This window comes from Mya arenaria, chromosome 14 (assembly GCF_026914265.1).
Source record: "Mya arenaria isolate MELC-2E11 chromosome 14, ASM2691426v1".
In the NCBI taxonomy this organism is placed as follows: Eukaryota; Metazoa; Mollusca; class Bivalvia; order Myida; family Myidae; genus Mya; species Mya arenaria.
The window spans coordinates 4,148,897-4,167,953 of record NC_069135.1 but is presented as its reverse complement, the minus strand read 5'-3'; the positions used below and the strand labels follow the sequence as shown (position 1 = coordinate 4,167,953).

At 36.1% G+C, this 19,057-nt stretch overlaps 2 protein-coding genes across 3 annotated transcripts; both read left to right on the top strand.

Annotated features, from left to right (window-relative positions):
- Nucleotides 1–1,965: 1,965 nt before the first annotated feature.
- On the top strand, nt 1,966–8,736 carry LOC128215773 (heat shock 70 kDa protein 12B-like). Of its 2 annotated transcripts, none has more exons than XM_052922339.1 (7): nt 1,966–2,046; nt 2,284–2,427; nt 2,631–2,782; nt 2,985–3,212; nt 3,341–3,494; nt 3,756–3,890; nt 7,256–8,736. In XM_052922339.1, the coding sequence occupies exons 2-7, from the start codon at nt 2,289–2,291 to the stop codon at nt 8,188–8,190; spliced, it is 1,743 nt and encodes a 580-aa protein (XP_052778299.1). In that variant the 5' UTR covers nt 1,966–2,046; nt 2,284–2,288; the 3' UTR covers nt 8,191–8,736. The 2 variants fall into 2 exon arrangements, with proteins under 2 accessions (XP_052778299.1, XP_052778300.1); XM_052922340.1 differs by having other exon boundaries at nt 1,995–2,064.
- A 477-nt stretch (nt 8,737–9,213) lies between these two features.
- On the top strand, nt 9,214–17,049 carry LOC128217462 (heat shock 70 kDa protein 12B-like). The gene is made up of 7 exons (XM_052924617.1): nt 9,214–9,264; nt 13,741–13,880; nt 14,409–14,562; nt 14,779–15,006; nt 15,142–15,298; nt 15,769–15,903; nt 16,223–17,049. Exons 1-7 carry the CDS (start codon nt 9,214–9,216, stop codon nt 17,047–17,049), a joined length of 1,692 nt encoding a protein of 563 aa, XP_052780577.1.
- Nucleotides 17,050–19,057: the final 2,008 nt, after the last annotated feature.

The window sequence follows — 19,057 nt, the reverse complement described above, 5'->3', positions numbered from 1 at the left end:
GTTGCAACGACAGTAATGTTTATATTCCATGCAAAACGAACTTCTATATCCAATTCGAATCAGGTAGAAATACTCATCGGTTTGCTAAATATTTTAAAGAAATCCGTGGTATCGTAAGCAGTGTTCGAATGTACATTGATTTCCAAACCAACGACTAATCAACTATATAAAAATACCGCGAATTAGAGCGGTTTCGAAACGTTACGTGTAAGTGTACATGTGAATTACTAAATGTGCGTGCGTGCGTGCGTGCGCGCGTTCGTTTGTTTGTGTGTGTGTGTGTGTGTGTGTGTGTGTGTGTGTGAGTGCGTGCGTGTGTGCGTGCGTGCGTGTGTGCGTGAGTGTGTCTGTGTGTGTGTATGTATGTGTGTGTGTGTCATCCAGGAATGTGTATCATCAATAATTTGAATAACCTATGGAACGAGAATGATTGGATATAATAGTGTTCTAGGTGTGTTGACTTCATAGAATATAGTGATTATATTGACAATGGTAATTATGATTGCAATCATTAACATGCTGCTATATTCCTCCTCCACATAAAGTCGGATGAAAACAGTTTGGATATTATCCAACTTTGGGGTTTGCGTTCCGTGCTGACATCTTTAGTGCGATTAGTCATGATATCGTGTATTTAAGACAATTGAATAGTGTACGGGACATGAAGCAGACAAGAACAAAGAACATGTTTTGAACAGAAGAACGGAAGGACAACGTATACCATAAATTCAAATTCAAATACCGGAGGGGGGGGGGGAGGTGTACTGATTAGTTAGTGCGATTTCATTAATTCATGGAATTGAACAAAACCGGCAAAACATTTTGAAGTTTTAGATAAAGAAGGTTGTTGAGATAACATGAATGAGATATGGCTGACAGTTTGCGTCATGTAGGTCCATTTACACCGGATAGCAGATGTCTTTTGTTTAAGAAATAAACACATTTCCTTTTTTGACAAATGATTGATTTCAAAAGTTTGCCGAAAATATTGATATATCTACCATGCTTATCTTTTTTGTATATTTTGGAATTTAGTATAAATCTGCAAAAGTGTTTGATATGTATAAAAACAATTTACACTTAAACCCAAAAATCTAACGTATCCAGTTATCAAAACTTGTTTTTTTTAAACATCTCACTTCACACTAACATGACAAATAAAGTAAATGAAAAAAATACATATAAGAAATGCATTATTATAACGAGGTTTTGTGCAACATACAGAGATAGAAAGCAATATCTCTATATATACGGGATATACATACGATTATTATTATTATTATTATTATTATTTTAATCGGGCTCATGGCAAGAAGGAGATAGATTGGTCACTGTACTCCCGTAAAAGTGCTTTTCAGGGTTTTTGCTTTTCGAAATAACAAACCACAAACATTACATATTTCTATATTATATAAACCTCATTTGTAGGTAAGTTTATATCCTGTGGATAAGATATGCATTCCGAGACTTCCGTTTCAAAGGCAAACATGGTGAAAATATATATGATCATATCTTTGGACCAGACGCGTATTTTGATTTTCGCTATAACAAACAATATTTAATTTGTTTTATGAATTTGCCAACGATTTTTGATAAAAATATAAATTGCTCAACATATCGCTCAGAAACCGAGTATAGTGTACAATATTTCCCTATGCATGCTCTTTGTTTTGTAAAAATTGGTATGAAAATAACGACCTTACAGCGATAATCCTTTATGAATCGAGATGTAGTTTGCTTCCTACAATAACCAAATATGACGTCAAAAACCACGTGTTATGTCTACATTGTTAAGAGTGTGGTCCCCGCAATTAGGAACAGTGCGTCAACGTAGGAAGCGGCCTGGAGGAAATGCTCTATATAGCTGGTACTTACCTCTTAAAATATTGGGTTTGGCAAGTACATTTCACCGTACTTTATTTTATCAGTTATGATGTCCCAGTACCAAGAAGAGCGCACAGACAAGGAAGTATCAATCTTCATGATCAACGAGTGTTGACAAACACAGAGAGACCATTTTCTTTGATTAAGTGACACTGATTTCAGGTAAAAAATACCATTTAGGTAAGAAAATGATATTAAAAATTAAAATGTATTTTCTACCTTCATTTCAAGAATCTGAAATGGTATAACATGCATTATTTTGATTGTCCCTCTTTCAAAATAGAAAATGTCTGAATGGGGAAACGAAAAAAGCAAGCAGTAATTTTGATTTCTTTGATTGTTTGGCAGATTTATTTGTTTCTATACTGTTCTTTGGCAACATTTTTTAAACTATTTCAGAGGTCATGTCTTTGCTTGTTGCTAGCATCGACTTTGGGACAACATATTCGGGCTGGGCGTTTTCGTTCAGACATGAATTCGAAAGTGACCCTACAAAAGTATCTGCGAAAAACTGGTCAGGCGGACAACTCGTTTCACAGAAAGGTTAGATCAGGAATTTAAATGAAACACTAAATCTACTGATATTATAGCCGACACCATATGTTTTATTATTTATTAATTTTGTGCTTTGGAACAGTTGATTTTCCTTAATGAATAAAGGATATAATTATTCCGGAATTTGAATGAAATATCCTGTATCAGACTAATTCCGTGAACTCAAATCATTATAATTTGAACTCTTACAGGACCTACATGCGTGTTGATTCGTCCTGATGGGAAAACGTTGGAGGAGTTTGGCTACGAAGCCGAGAACAAGTATGCTGAGCTTGCTATGGATGAGTGCCACAAGCCGTGGTACTACTTTCGAAGATTTAAGATGAAGTTGTTCAATCAAGGGGTAAGAATACAATTTTTTACAAGTTTCTAAACGTATGTATTTGTGTCCGCGACGTGTTCTCTTGTACTTTCAAAAAGAAAAAAGTACACGACTCTAGAGTGATCAAAATCAGGTTTATTCATAAATGATAAAAGCTTGACATATTTAAAGAATGTGTTTTGGTGTATACAATGGCTCTTCAACTATCTCAATATACTTCAAGAGAGTTGGACGTACACTCATGCTCGAAGACGAAACCGGAACGAAAAGTCTTCCAGCAAATATTGTGTTTTCGGGGGCAATTAAGTATTTAAAGAACGATTTGATTAAACAATCCGAGAAAAGAATATCAGGAGGTGGACTAACCGACGCTGACATTAACTGGGTACTGACAGTTCCTGCAATTTGGGATGATGCTGCCAAACAGTTCATGCGAGAGGCAGCGGAAGAAGTATTTTAAGTTTTATTTTTCTACTTACTTACATGTATTGATAAGAGCGTTAGCTTGTTGGATTTATAAATATCTGGAGTTGTACGTTTGTCTGACAGCTCAATTTCAGTGATTGTTTTTTATCACAGGCAGGAATTGCAGGTGACAAACTGACGATAGCACTTGAGCCTGAAGCAGCATCAGTGTTTTGTAGACATTTGCCTGTGGATACGACCGCAAGTTCAGTCACATCTTTGGCCTCTTTTAAGGCTGGAACCAAGTATTTAGTGCTCGACGCGGGAGGTATATTTACTGTTTATATGCAATGTCTGATGTGAAATTGATGTCATGTATAGTTAAAGTTTTCTCCCCGTAGTCATAATCGTATAGGCTAATATATTTCGGCAAAGGCTTTACTACAGTGCTCGTCCATCTAGTTTAACATGATTTAAATAAAAATCAAATATTCAGTGAAAATAAAATATATTAATGCACTGTCGTAAAATTGTTTCAACATGAGAACGTTATGTTTGCACCGGTAAAACATAATCTTTTATTGATCAGGGGGGACTGTAGACATAACGGTACACGAGGTCAGTGAAAGTGGTGAGTTAAAGGAACTGTACAAGGCCAACGGAGGGGCATGGGGAGGAACAAAGGTGGACGATGCATATGAAAAGTTCTTAGTGAAAATAACAGGTACTGAACAAGTTTGAATGTTATAAAATAATTTATTTCATGCATGCCGGTGAAAGAGTGAAAAATATTAGTGATTAATAACTTGATCATTTCACTCTGGCTCGAGTGAAATGATAACCCTTGCTCATTCCACTCTGTACAGACAACTCAGGACTATTTTTTTCCATCTTTTATAAGATTTGCTTCCCTTGACTTTGAAAAAATACATGTATGTCACAAGTACATGTTTGTTGTCGTCTGTAGTGCAGTAATATATACACATTAACCGAATCGTATTGAAGTGTCAAAATCAAATTATGCAATCGTTTTAATAAAACAAACATTTTTTTGCGATTGATTTATGTATGAACTATTTCATGGAACATACTGTTACAATTAATCCGCTTGTTAGGCTCGCTCCACAGAGCGAGCCTTTTTTAGTGATTGGTTTATGAGATCGTACTTGAGACGGAAATGATTCATTTTAGCCTTTCGATTGTAAGTGTTGTTGTAAATTTAGAATTAGAGAATGATATTTTTTAGACTACTATAAGAGTGGTATCGATTTATCTTTTGTAAAAATGTTTTTCTTTCACCTAATTGGCAAAAGGTGTAAAGAAATAAAGTAATTTGTCGATTTCGAGGCGTATAAACAAAGGCCTGGAGGTCAATAACTCCTTTCACTTTTTGAGCATGCGCAAAGAATGGTTAGGTATAAAAGACTGGCCGGACCGGACCATATCCGGACCAACGGAAATCTTCGAAGTGTTACGGAAATCGTTTGAAATTTTCCTAATTTTGTGTTTTGTGTTGGTATAAAAAGACTGGGCGGACCGGACCAAATTAAAATACGCATTGCTATGTTTTATAGATATTGAATCTTTTATAAAATATATTTTATTATGTCTGTCTGTGCGTCTGTTTGTGCGTCTGTCTATATGTATGTCTGTATGTGCATCTGTACGTGCATCCGTATGTGCGGTTGTCTGTTCGCCTGTAAGTATGTCTGTCTGTCTATATGTATGTCTGTCAGTATGTATATATGTCTGTCTGTGCGTCTGTATGTGCGTTCGTATGTATGTATGTCCGTATGTTTGATTGTCTGTGAAACTGACTGTGCGTCTGTATAAATGTCTGTCTGTCTGTCTGTCTGTATGTATGTCTGTCTGTTTGTGCGTCTGCCTTTCTGTATTATATGTATTATTATATTTATTATTATTATTATTATTATTATTATTATTATTATTGTAACCTTACATAATAAAAATATATTGATTAATAAAATATATATATATGAAACATAGCAATGCGTATTCTAATTTGGTCCGGAAATTAGGTAAACTTCCGAACCATTTTCGTAACAGTTCGGAGATTTCAGTTGGTCCGGATTTTTCATTCTGATTGAAGAAGCTGAAACAAAGACGGGTATGTAACTAATGCTTTCTTTTACGGATTGAGTTATTGCGTTGTTTCGTCAATTCGTTGTAAACTGACGGCATTTGAGTACTGAACGTTCACCAGGTCTGAGAAGTCGCTTTCCTCCTGGCTCTCCATTTTTCCCCTCTACAATTGCAGCTGCTGATCCAGTGTGTGTATACCACGTGATAAATGACGTCATATATGCTACGTCTGAAGGCAATATTTTGCTTTAAATGAAGACTTAAATCAAAGATAACCTTTCTTTTACTACATCATTTTAAATAAAACAAAGGGCAGTCTATGCCGATTAAAGAGTCCCGCGTTCGTTTTATTACCGAAGTGTGATAAGGTAAATAGTTTAATCGAACACTTCGACAACATGTTTCCAAAATAATGTTTTGACAGTGTTTCGTCAGACGGCCGTATTGTGAAAAGGTTTGTTTAAGTGTTTGAGGAAACTAAACTCTCAATCAAATTCTGGTAAAAGACCGAAGGCGGGGCTCCTTACGAGGCGTAAACTGCGTTATGTTTCATCGAAAATGGTGAATAAACAGTGAAGTTATTTTTGTTTTAAGTCTTTATTCAAGCAAAATATTGCCTTCCGACGTAGCATTTATGACGTAATTTATCACGTCGTATACACACACTGTGATCTACGGCCAATGTCGTTCGCACCGAACCGTATTTCTCAGTTTTTTTTATTAGTACCTATATATGTTATGAAACTGTGTATTATATGTTGCATATTTCATATTTGTAGAGTTGATAGATCATTTCTTCCTACAACTCTAACCGCGTACATGTATGCACAAGCATTTTGAATTTGACCAATTTCCAGTTTACATATATCAGTTCAACAATTCATTTTTCTTTTTAAAAACTTTCAAAGTCTGCGCTGCATCCCTCTCAAAAGCATCTTCGGGCACATCCTCGACATTTCCTCTGGGTTATTCGTAAACACACTGTAACGTAACATTCAACTTTAATAGATATGAAACTAATTCGCTGTCTCAACAACAAAACATCCCTCGGCTGCACTGAGCATTAATTCACCCCGAAAAAATACCGTAAGATCAAGAGTCTGAGAGCGACAGTGACTAGATATACACTACGAAAAACACTAAACACAGACTTCCGTTGCTTTTACGAATACACACTTGTATAAGTCCATCATTGTTGATTTATGTATGTTGAAATTGTTTTTGAATGTACAAAAATGTCACATGCTCAAGTTTCATTGAATTTCTACGCGATACATGTTTTTAATTTCAAAAATGCTTTTGTTTAAATACTTGTTTTGTGCCTCAATAAATGTTAAACATGATAGGTTTCGTTGATGGAAGTAGGGTTTTATCTAAAAATAATTTCAATTCCAACAACCATTTCCATAAAGTGTGGAACTTTTTTTTTAGTGGACGGACTGCTCGCGTGAAGAGGAGGTAACTTTGACATAGCGATTATGCCGCAGTTACTTCCCTACGCAAAGAGGCTACAGAAATTTACTCTAGCGAGGAAATATATTGAAAAAAACACGATATATACATGAAATAAAAAGAAAATTTGTTGAATTCAGTGTAAGATCGTATTTTATTTCACTCATGGTCACAGAAAAAATATTGACCATGAGTTATATAAAATACGATCTTACACTGAATTCAACAAATATCCTCTGTTTCATTTTGCTACCTATTAGACACACTTCAGAACGGAGAAAATAATCATAAATTGCCTATAGTTTCAATTGTTTTGTTTGGTATCAATATACTAGTATGTGACTAATAACACCATACACCAATTACGAAAAGGTCCGAAATATTCCAACACAAATATGGTGTAATTTTAATGAATAAAGTAATGTCTTAACATTTCATAATACTCTATGAATAATTAATATCCGGAATATTTTTAAGACTGAGTTGTTGATAAACATAACTAAGTTTGTTATTTATGCATGCATTTTATTTTAGGACCTGGTGTAATGGCCGCATTCAAGGAAAATCACATGGAAGACTATATTGACCTGTTTCGCGACTTTGAAATCAAGAAGAGAGACATATCTACGAAGAAGAGTGGCGGAAAGATTAATCTTCGCATGCCGGTAGCATTGGTTGAAACCGTCAAGGAAGTCAGTGGCAAAACAATCAAGGAAACCATTGTGGGGTCAGCGTACAGAGAGCGCATAAAGCATCTTGGGGACAAAATCCGAGTTGACGCCGATTTAGTCATTGAGCTGTTTGAGGAACCAGTTACCAGCATTCTAAACCACGTATCGACTCTTCTAAAAGAATCTGCTGTGCGCGGCTGCAACAAGATTGTAATGGTTGGTGGATTTTCGGAATCGCCAATATTGCAAGAACGTGTTAAAGAACGTTTTTCTGGAATGTCTGTCATCGTCCCGAACGAAGCAGGGCTCGCTGTGTTGAAAGGCGCGGTGATATTCGGACACAGCCCGACTGCTATCGCCGAAAGGGTATGCAAGCTGACATATGGTTACAAAGCATCCCATCTCTACAAAAAGACATGTTCGCACCCTACAGGAAGATGTGAAAAAGATAAAAATGAAGACCTAAGATGCTACGACATTTTCACAATACAGGCAAAGGCAGGCGAAAATGTAAAATTGTCTCAAGAGGGTCCAGAGTCGACATTTACACCTGTTTCTGCCTCTCAAACCACCATTGCATTAGAAATTTACGCTAGCTTAAATCCGAATCCAAGCCATACGACTGAACAGCGATGTTCAAAGATAGGTTATCTTAACATACCAATCGATGACACTTCACTTGGAAAAGATCGCGAATTCGGCATTCGTTTTATTTTTGGTGGAACTGAGCTTGAGGTGAAAGTGGAAGACAAAGCAGATAAGCGAGTGTTTCGAAAAAGGGTGGACTTCCTTGGATAACAATGTAAATGGTTTGCATGCTCACTGCCAAAATATGATACTTTTTTATAGCCGTTTTCAATTAATTCTACTGAACATATTGACATGCCAAACGCATGCGTTGGAATTGACTTAAATTATGTTGTATGAGCAATATGCAGATAAACGGATTTCAAGACTTATACACATGTTTTTACTTGATTTTGTTGACATATGTGATAGTTAATTATTCGTCTTTGAAGTCGAGATTTGTTTTTTTTTACTTTTTATATGTTTTCATTTCGTACATACTTGTTGACATGTATTGAAAAAATTCAATTTTCAATACCCTATTAATAACTGAATATTGACCGGATTGCATCCCGTTGCCGCCGATAAACAAAAGGGAGAACACAATTGTATACGTTTGATGTATTATCTGCCTCAGACAAAAGGAACTTTCTTTTGAAATGCATTCATTAAACCATATTGTACATACATGTAGATTAGTAGTGGCATGCATAAAATACTGTGTTATAATTTGTTATATTCCAGTTGATAAATAAATATACCCGTTTGAAATGTTTACATATGGAAGTCCTCGATTTCACCGATATTCCCAAATAAACAAAGTAGCTCTATCTAAATTGCCTTTAAAGGCAGGGATCTGTGTATGTTGAATCAAAATATTTCCTATCAACATGGTTTTCATAAAACAACAATAAAATGGTTCATGGTTTAAAAATAATATACGTCTTTCTATTCAAGCGTATATTTAGAATTGTAATGGTATCACCATATGACAAAACAAGGAATCCAATTTCTAAATATAAGAGGTAAACTATCAGAACAACAACAACAACAACAATAAATAGTGTCACATTGTTAACAGATATGATTACATCTGGAAGACTGCAGTTTAAATATATATTAATTCCAATAACATTCTAACATGTTTTTTTCATAAACAAACTTCTAGTACGAGCAATTGTGTTCATATGAAGGATTTAAACTGCAGTTTAGTTTTCCCCAAGTAACAAAACTTCCCAAATGATTGCACGCAAAATGGATAAAATAGAAGCATTCACCAGGCATTTTGCAGTGAACACTAAGAAAGTAAGCATTTATTCGATTCCTACATTAAGGGTGAATAATTTTACTGACACTTTTTATATAAACATTCATTTACAACATTTTAATAGTTATACTTTATAACACAAAACAAAACAGAAGCTCTGCATAGCCAAAGGCAACGTTTGTCTTTAATCTTTGTCCATCGAAAAGAGGCATTGTTAAAAAATAATTAAAGCTAGAGTTATGGTCCTTTCTGTATATGTGCGTATTGTCTTTGGCAAAATGAGTAACAAGTTTTGATTATCAGTTTTATACTGATGGTAGGAAATTAAGAGCACTACAAAGGTTACCAAATTCTCATACGTATTATTTTTAGAAGCCAGATATTTAATTAACCGTACACACATAAGTCTCAATTCAAAACCGCAATAGAAAAGTGGATCTCCCTGCTTCTTTCTAAAGGTCTATTATAACAAGATAAAACAATGCGCCTGTACATTGAAGTTGACCACTGACCAGTTTTAACACTTGAAATACAAACTCACTGTTGTACTTGGTGTGAGTGTTCTGTTCTCACTGAGTCGCTACAACCAGCCCGAACCTGGGCTGAAGTGAACACACAAAAACAATCTTGAAGATAGTTGGCACACAGTCCTATATTTCTCATATTGTAATGTCAAAATAATAGTACATATATATGGATTATGGTAACAATGTATGTATACATTTATAATAACATGTTTTTACAACGTAAGGTAGGGTGTTTTTACATGTATGCATCATCAATGTTACAGCAATTGCTATTTGTTTACATTGGTATTAATGCTGATCATGTTGATTATCAGGACAATGATAGATGTGTGTATTTGGAATATTATAAGAAGACTCTCACTCGGTGACAGTCGTATTTCACTGTACATGGCCAATGTACTATTAGTTAAATTGGATTTCATTTTTGAAAGCTTGCATGTGCTTATACGCTAATATGCATGTGATATGGACCACGATGCCAGATTTTGGTTCTTTCTTTTTCATTCTCACGAAATATAGTGTTGCAAACAATCAAGAGTGTTAAAACTAAGGTAATGGACTTTTAACAAAAACTATTGTTGATATATGCTCAAATAGTGTGTTTTAATTCCATAGCGTTCAATAGCGGAACCAGTCTGTGATTGCTTAGGAAGTTGCTGCCTGCTGGGGAAGTTAGTGATTGCTGATAATTGTATGGTTGATAAGGTTAGCCAATGGTTTTGCTAGCGAAGACAAGACACTAATTGTCAGCTTGGTGTTCCCAAGGATGCCAGTGCTAAATATTTCTTCAAACGAATGCTTAAAAAAATAATGTTTTGCTTGGATGAAGGTAATTATAAACCACTACATGAGATTTAAGATATTGATATACCAAATGCCAAGAGACTGGGCCTTAAGGCTTCAGACTAAACCACTACATGAAACTACATACCAAATGTCAAGGGGTTGTACGTTACTATATAGAGCATCTGGGATCCTTTTGATGTAAATAATCGTTAAAAAAGTAAGTGGTTGCTATAGAAGTCATATGTTGCAAATTCTCCTTTTATCAATATAGGTCTTGAGGAAACCAAAACCCCCCAGGCGGGGCCAGCTTTAAGCCAAAGGATATAATTTTGAACAACCTTGGTGAATTGCCACGACATAAAGCTTAATACACATGCACCAAATGTCAAAGGTCCGGGTCTTGTGGTTAAAGAAAAGATTTTCAGGGTTTACAAACCTCTCGGACCTTCATGGTAGAGCCAGCTTTAAACACAGGGGGATAATTTGAAAAAGCATACCAACTATCAAAGTTCTTGACCTTGCGTTTTCAGAAAAGAAAGAAAAGAAAATAATTTGAACATTCTTGGTACAGAACCGCAACATTCATGAGGCTACATTCATGTACCAAATATCAGCTTCATGTGTTGGAATATTAATTGAAAGTTTCAGAAATGTTAAAAAGTTGTTGAAAGTGCATGGGAGAGCTTATTCCAGAAAAATACGAACGTTGTCTCTATACAGCACACGTAATTTACAGCAGCTTCATATTTTTTACTACAAAATAATAATAAAAAAAAAACAGTTCGGATAAAAGTACGCAACTTTCCCAGAATATAAATGTGATAGGGATATTTCATTAGTATTAAATCAATCATCAATAGAACATTTTTGATTCATTTGTCACAGCGTTTATATTATTTTTAAGCAACTCGTAGAAGAAACAATAATACTAACAATTTCTTCTTAAGCATATTAAATTTTGGCCATGATATTTTACCTAGGTTTGTTTAAGCGTAAGTGTCTAAATTTACTACAGCATAATAAAAAATGATATTCATTTTCAATTGCATTAGCGTTATAGCATTTGCATAGTCTGTTTTCTCTCGCAATACCGGTATATCTTCCGACTTCAATTTCTAACTTATGAGCAGATTGTCTCATGGAAGAACAATGTTTGCGTAAATTGTCATTTACAATTTTATCAAGATATTATTCGTATTTAAAATTTGTTTTCAATGAACAATACGTTTCTAATTTAGTGATGCTTTTTATCGATCCGCGCCTGTGTCTTGGATAAACTGGTCACGGAGTGTAGCTTTCAAGAACGGAAAGTATTCGGCATTTTATTTGCCAAAGTCAAGCCAATAAAAAATGAATGTCAGGTTCTTCCGCTTATGTTTGTCGCTTCTATCTATTTTATGGCCATGTATCGTGCACTAGATTAAATCGTGCTTGTCACTTCTATATAAACTTTAAGCCAGAAAACAATAAATCTAAGGCAGATATCTAAACAAAATAGGATTACTTGAACATTAATGCTGCAATTTTCCTTATAACATTGAAGCAAGTTAAGTGGTTTTTGTATGGGTAAAAAACATAATATCAAACCTATTGAACCGTCACCGACATTATTATACGTCTATAGATTGTTTTGTTTTGTGTTCACGAAATATTAGGCAATTACAAATTGAGAAGCTATCAACGGACGGATCTATAAGTACGAAGTTTTAAAACAAGGAAAACGTTACAATTATATATGACGTATATGATGGACAGTTTATGTCAAATTGACAAAATTTGAACAGTCGAATGTATACCAGGTATCTCATGTTATGGGTTCCCTCTACCAAATTTAACAGATAAAAACTTTTCATGTTAAGATAAAAACAATGATTTATATATTACCATGCTTAACACGCTGAACTTAGTTTTATTTTTGAAATAATTATAAAAATTAGAGTGCTTTATATGACGACTCAAATCCAAATAACTTGAAGCTGATGATGTCAAATTCACCCAGGAATATGTCTCGCGAAAATACGTATTACGCTATCACTTATGTCAATTAAGTCATTCAGAAACATTAACTGCCATGTGGGAGCGAAAACACGGGGCATAATCGTGCAATAATTAATTAAGCAAGTGGTAAAACCAATACTTTTAGACGATGAAGGTTTAACAGAACATTGACTAGCATATATTCATAGCGTTCGCTCAATAAGAAATCATTAATATTTCAGAAAAGAAAATGCGTATTAAAATATGTCTTTAAAAACAGCATAACACATACTCGTCCAGTTATAAATCTCTAGTGTATAATTGAACTTTAATTACTAAGTAAACATTATGTACAAAAGTTGCGGTAATAATGGCACACGGCGAGTTGTGGGATAGTGTCGTCCTTTTGACATAATCCTAGAGCCCAAAAATGGAAAACATCTTCCAGAAACGGTATATGTAATGCGCAATGCTTTGAAAACGGTCTGTGTGATTGAACTGAGGCGTTGAGCAGTTTGTATCAATAACTCAGCGGCCTTTCGGATCAAATTGTATTTCTGTAGTTATTTCCGCTGAATGGGATAAGGTGGACATTATGTGAGCATGGCCGAGCCACGCATTTTTAGTAAATCTTTACTGCAGCAAAAAAGCGTCGGGATATAAAACACACAATATATGACAAAATTTGAAAAGAAAATAATGCCAAAGTTTATGTATTTTGAGCGAAAATGACTCTTTAAGTACCACATTCTCGCTTTCGATTCTTGTTAACATCCGATTCGTTGAAGGTTTGGCACTTACAGATCTTCAGGTGACGTTGTTTGGTTAGTACACACCTGTTTAAATTGACCACGTACAGTTTAACTATTAGGTTTGGCAGGTACATTACATCGTACTTTTAGTTATTATCAGTTCTGTGGTTCCTGTACCAGGAATGGCGCACAGACAAGGACGTATGACGCTACATGACCATAGCGAATATTGCCACATAAAGAGCGAACACTTTTTTGGATTTGGTGACACTGATTTTAGGTAATTCCTTTCATTCAAGAAAAGGTTGGTTATAATGTGTACTAAACTTTGCAGATGCATACTTGTTTAGGACGTGAAACCTACACATCTTATTGCCACTGTAAATATGAAAAGGAAAAAGAAAATTGTGATTTCTTTGATTGTTTGGAATTTTTTATACTGTTCTTTGAGACTTATTTTAAACTGTTTCAGGTCATGTCTTTGCTTGTTGCTAGCATCGACTTTGGGACAACATATTCGGGCTGGGCGTTTTCGTTCAGACATGAATTCGAAAGTGACCCTACAAAAGTATCTGCGAAAAACTGGTCAGGCGGACAACTGTTTCACAGAAAGGTTAGATCAGGAATATATTGACTGCATAAAATCCTGTTAATGGAATAGAGAAACACAACCTGTTCTTGCCAGTGTATTTGTTTACATCAACAAATAGCTTCTGTGTATGTACGTTGTAGCGCCAGTCACAGCATTATGACAGTGAGAAAGTGCGCTAGTGTCTCTGCTGTTAGGCAACCTTGTAGTGTTCAAGCTTCTGGAATCATTCTATTCTCAACATGGTTCACACAGTTTTCACGAAGGAATTAGCTCTTATATTGACCATTTTCCACGATTTTACTTGAAAGGTTTTTAATTATTGACGGTGTATCTGCTCAGATTGGTAGATGTTTAAAATTCGTCTTTTGTTTCTCAGTACAGTCGTCACTAGACATTACAGCCGGACCCGGTTTTATTAATAAATATATTTTTGCCTTCAAATAGTTACTTTTCCAGAATATATTTAGGATACCTTTTCCGCTCTTTGAAACTTCAAACATTCTGCACCGTACTATTTGCGTGGTCTCAATTATTTACAATTTGAACTCAGGACCTACATGTGTACTGATTCGTCCGGATGGGGAAACGCTGGATGCGTTTGGCTACGAGGCGGAGAACAAGTATTTTGACCTTTCAATGGAGGAGAGTCACACGCAGTGGTTCTACTTTCGAAGATTTAAGATGAAGTTGTTCAAACAAGAGGTAATAGTGCATCAGTTCTTTGATTATAAACTTCAGTATGTCTACCCGTGACGTGTTCTAATAGGCTGAGCAAGAAAAAAACAATAAACGGATTTGAGAGTGGTTCAAATAAGCTTTCTTCGTAACCGATCTAAAACGAATCAGTACATATATAAGCTTAACTATGTATAGATTGTGTGTTTTCTCTTACTATCTAAATACTTGTATTTGTTAAAGGGTATTGGACGTACACTTATGCTCGAGGACGAAACAGGAAAGAAAGGTCTTCCGGCAAAAACTGTGTTTTCGGGGGCAATTAAATATTTGAAGAACGATTTGATAAAAGAATCCGAGAAAAGAATATCAGGAGGTGGACTCACCGATGCTGACATAAACTGGGTGCTTACAGTTCCTGCAATCTGGAATGATGCAGCCAAACAGTTCATGCGAAAGGCAGCTGAAGAAGTATTTCTACTTTTATGTCTCTACTTACTGAGTTATAAGAGCGGTAACTTGTTTATAACTTGTAAATTATAAGCATCTGGAATAAAAAGCTGCACGTTTGTCAGCTCAACTTCAGTGATTGTTCTTTTATCACAGGCAGGAATTGCAGGCGACAAACTGATGATTGCACTTGAGCCTGAAGCAGCATCAGTGTTTTGTAGACATTTGCCTGTGGATACGACCTCTAGCGCAGTCACCACATCTTTGGCCTCTTTCAAGGCTGGGACCAAGTATTTAGTTCTTGACGCGGGAGGTATATATACTAGTCATATGTCATGTCTGGTTTTAATGGGATGTCATGTTTAGTTCATGTTTTTCTCCTCGTAGTCGTAACAGCTTTACTGACTTTGATAAACATATCTAGTTTTTGTACATATAATATGTATGCACTGTGCTGTTTGTGGAGGTTTGTGCTGTTCTTCCATGATTCTTGTTTGTGATTATTGTGTTTGTGTTCTATGTCTTTGGCGTTTACCAAGTGCCATTAAACCGGGTTTATGTTTAAACTTTTTGCTATTGAGCTTGTTGCTGTAGTTTTTCACATAAGTATTGACACCGTAAAATACACCGGCGAAAGCTTTATTACTAGGCTCGTCAATGTAGTTTGACATGTTACATTACTTATATTGTGCAAGGAGCACACCTTCGTGCAGTTAGTGCGAGGTTGTGTCAGTCGCGAGAGCACTTTCTTTGCACTGGTAAACATATACTTAAATTGCTCAGGGGGAACTGTAGACATAACGGTACACGAGGTCAGTGGAAGTGGTGAGTTAAAGGAACTGTGCAAGGCAAGCGGAGGCCCATGGGGCGGAACAAAGGTGGACGATGCATATGAACAGTTCTTAGTTGAAATAACAGGTACGGTTTGAGTGTTAAGAAAATAATTTTATTCTGCTACTTATGATTCACGCTTTAGAACAGAGAAAATAATCTGATCCGACCTGTAGTTCCATTTGTTTTGTTTGGTATTAATATATGTGATTAATAACACCATTCCCAAATTATAAAAAGGTCCGAAACATTGCAACACAAATATGGTGAAACAATAATAAAATAAAGAAGAGTAATGTTTCAACATTTCAAGATACTCTATGTATAATAATAGTCTCGAATATTTTACAACTAATTTTTAGAAAACAATAGTGCGTTTGTTATTTATGAATCCATTTTTCTATAGGACCTGGTGTAATGGGCGCTTTCAAGGAAAGCCATATGGAAGACTATATTGAACTGTTTCGCGACTTTGAAATCAAGAAGAGAGACATATCTACGAAGAAGAGTGGCGGAAAGATTACTCTTCGCATGCCGGTAGCATTGGTTGAAATCGTCAAGGAGGTCACTGGAAAAACAATAAAGGAAACCATTGTGGGGTCAGTGTACGGAGAGCGCATTAAGCATCATGGGGACAAAATCCGAGTTGACGCTGATATAGTCATTGAGTTGTTTGACGAACCAGTTACTAGCATTCTCAATCACGTGTCCACTCTTCTAAAAGAATCTGCTGTGCGTGGCTGCAACAAGATTGTCATGGTTGGTGGATTTTCGGAATCGCCAATATTGCAGGAACGTGTTAAAGAACGTTTTTCTGGAATGTCTGTCATCGTCCCAACTGAAGCAGGGCTTGCTGTATTAAAAGGCGCAGTGATAGTCGGACACAGTCCTACTACTATTGCTGAAAGAGTATGCAAGCTGACATACGGTTTTGCTTCAACCCATCCTCGTGAAGAAACATGCTCTCATCCAAAAGGGAGAATTGAAAGAGACGCTAATGGCGACCTTAGATGCCAGGATATTTTTGTAATCCAAGCAAGGGCTGTTGATAAAGTTCGATTGTCGGAGGAACGCCCTGAAATAAAAGCTAGACCTGTTATTGACTCCCAGACAGGCATTGGTTTTGATATTGTTGCCTGCTCAAATCCAAGCCCCTATCATACTACCGAGAGAGGATGTTCAAAGATCGGACATATGTCAGTGCCTATCAAAGAGAGTTCACTTGGCAGTTAACGCGAATTTGGCGTTCGTTTCAACTTCGGTGGAACCGAAATAGAAGTGGAAGTAGAAGACAAGACAGACAGACGAGTATATCGACAACGGGTCGACTTCCTAGGTTAACACTAACAGTGGGTTGCAAGCACAAACATTCGATACTAACCAAGTTTTATATGCATCCTTATTAAATTATACCAAGTGTATTAAATTTAATGCCAAAGCACGTCTTGGATTAAAATGAACTTGTAAACTGGTTTAAGCCTCCAATGAGTTTTAACTGACTGTGCCATTGTTGTTAACCAAACATTAACAAATATGATATTATAATAGTTGTGTATTTAATGAGTGTTGTCTTGAAGCGGTTTGTTCCTTGCTTGGTGTTAGTTTGGCTTTGATTCTCTTTTTTTTAAACAGGACCTCGATTACATTTTCAGCCACCGGGCTTGTCCCTATAGTTCTCATTGTTTCATGAACAATTTAATTGGTTTTAAACTTTGTTTTAATGATTGATTTTTTGGTTTATTTGCTGCTTTAATTTTCAGTCTGTCAGATTGGTGGAAAATAAGCGAAAATTAAGCACTTGCTAACTGTTTTATAACAACTTTAAATTTGGCACTTTTGATATTTGATTTCTTTATGTTTTAATGTTTTACAATTTGTACATATTGTTTATGCTGTGTGGTTATATTATTAAATACTACATTATTAACTATGATACGAATGTTTAGACAGTGTTGCACCTACTTATAGTTTGACTCATCTTTAATGCGTTCATTCAACCAATAGTATACATCTTATCAAGGGTACCATCGGAAGAATTTCAATCTAATATTTACAGCGGGTACCTCGGCATACTTCAGTACCCGGTGGCTAACCATTGAAATTCAGCATTTGTACGCGCATACAATACACATGCTACATGCATGTCACCGATTAAGCGAGTGTCACAAAATGAATTGATTTATTTTTCAAATTCAAACAAGAGATGTTTGTCAAACATTATCCCCCCTGAGCACCATGTAGTCATGATTATTTGGACAATTGAACAAAATATGCATGGACCTACAAGTCAAGTTTTAGGGCCATGGGTGCAGGCAGTGTCAAGTTATCACACAGACAAGGATCCCTTTAATTTAAAGGGGTCATCTACAGGTCAGGCCCAACCCCCCTAGTCAAGTTTGATGATCATAGGTCTAGGCTTTGTTGAGATATCACTGGGAGAAGCTTTGCTACGTTTTTCGTGTTAAAGGTCAGTGTGACCTTGCCCTTGACCCAATGAAACCCAACATCAACAGAGGTCATCTACTGGTCAGGCCCTACCTTCCTGTCAAGTTTGATGACCATAGGTCCAGGAATTTTCAAGTTTGCCTTCAAGGTCACTGTGATCTTGACCTTTGACCTGATGATCCCAAAATCAGTAAGGGTCATCTACTGGTCAGACCCAACCTACAAGTCAAGTTTTAGGGCCATGGGTGCAGGAATTGTTGAGTTATCACTCGGACAACATTTTATCATTCAATGTCAATGTGACCTTGTCCTTTGGCCTGATCCCCTAAAATCAATAGCGGTCATCTACTTGTCAGACCGAACCTCCAAGTCAAGTTTGAGGGCCATGGATAAAGGCATTGTCAAGTTATCATCGGACAACTTTTTATCATTCAAGGTCAATGTGACCTTGACCTTTGGCCCGATGAACCCCATAATCAAGAGGAGTCATCTACTGGTCAGACCCAACCTACATGTAAAGTTATAGGGCCATGGGTGTAGGAATTATTGAGTTATCACTCGCACAGAATTTTATCATTTAAGGTCAATGTGACCTTGACCTTTGGCCCGATGACCCATAAAATCTATAGGGGTCATCTACTGGTCAGGCCCAACCTCCAAGTCAAGTTTGAGGGCCATGGGTAGAGGCATTGTCGAGTTATCAATCGGACAACTTTTTATCAATCAAAGTCAATGTGACCTTGACCTTTGGTCAATGAACCCCAAAATCAATAGGGGTCATCTACTGGTCAGACCC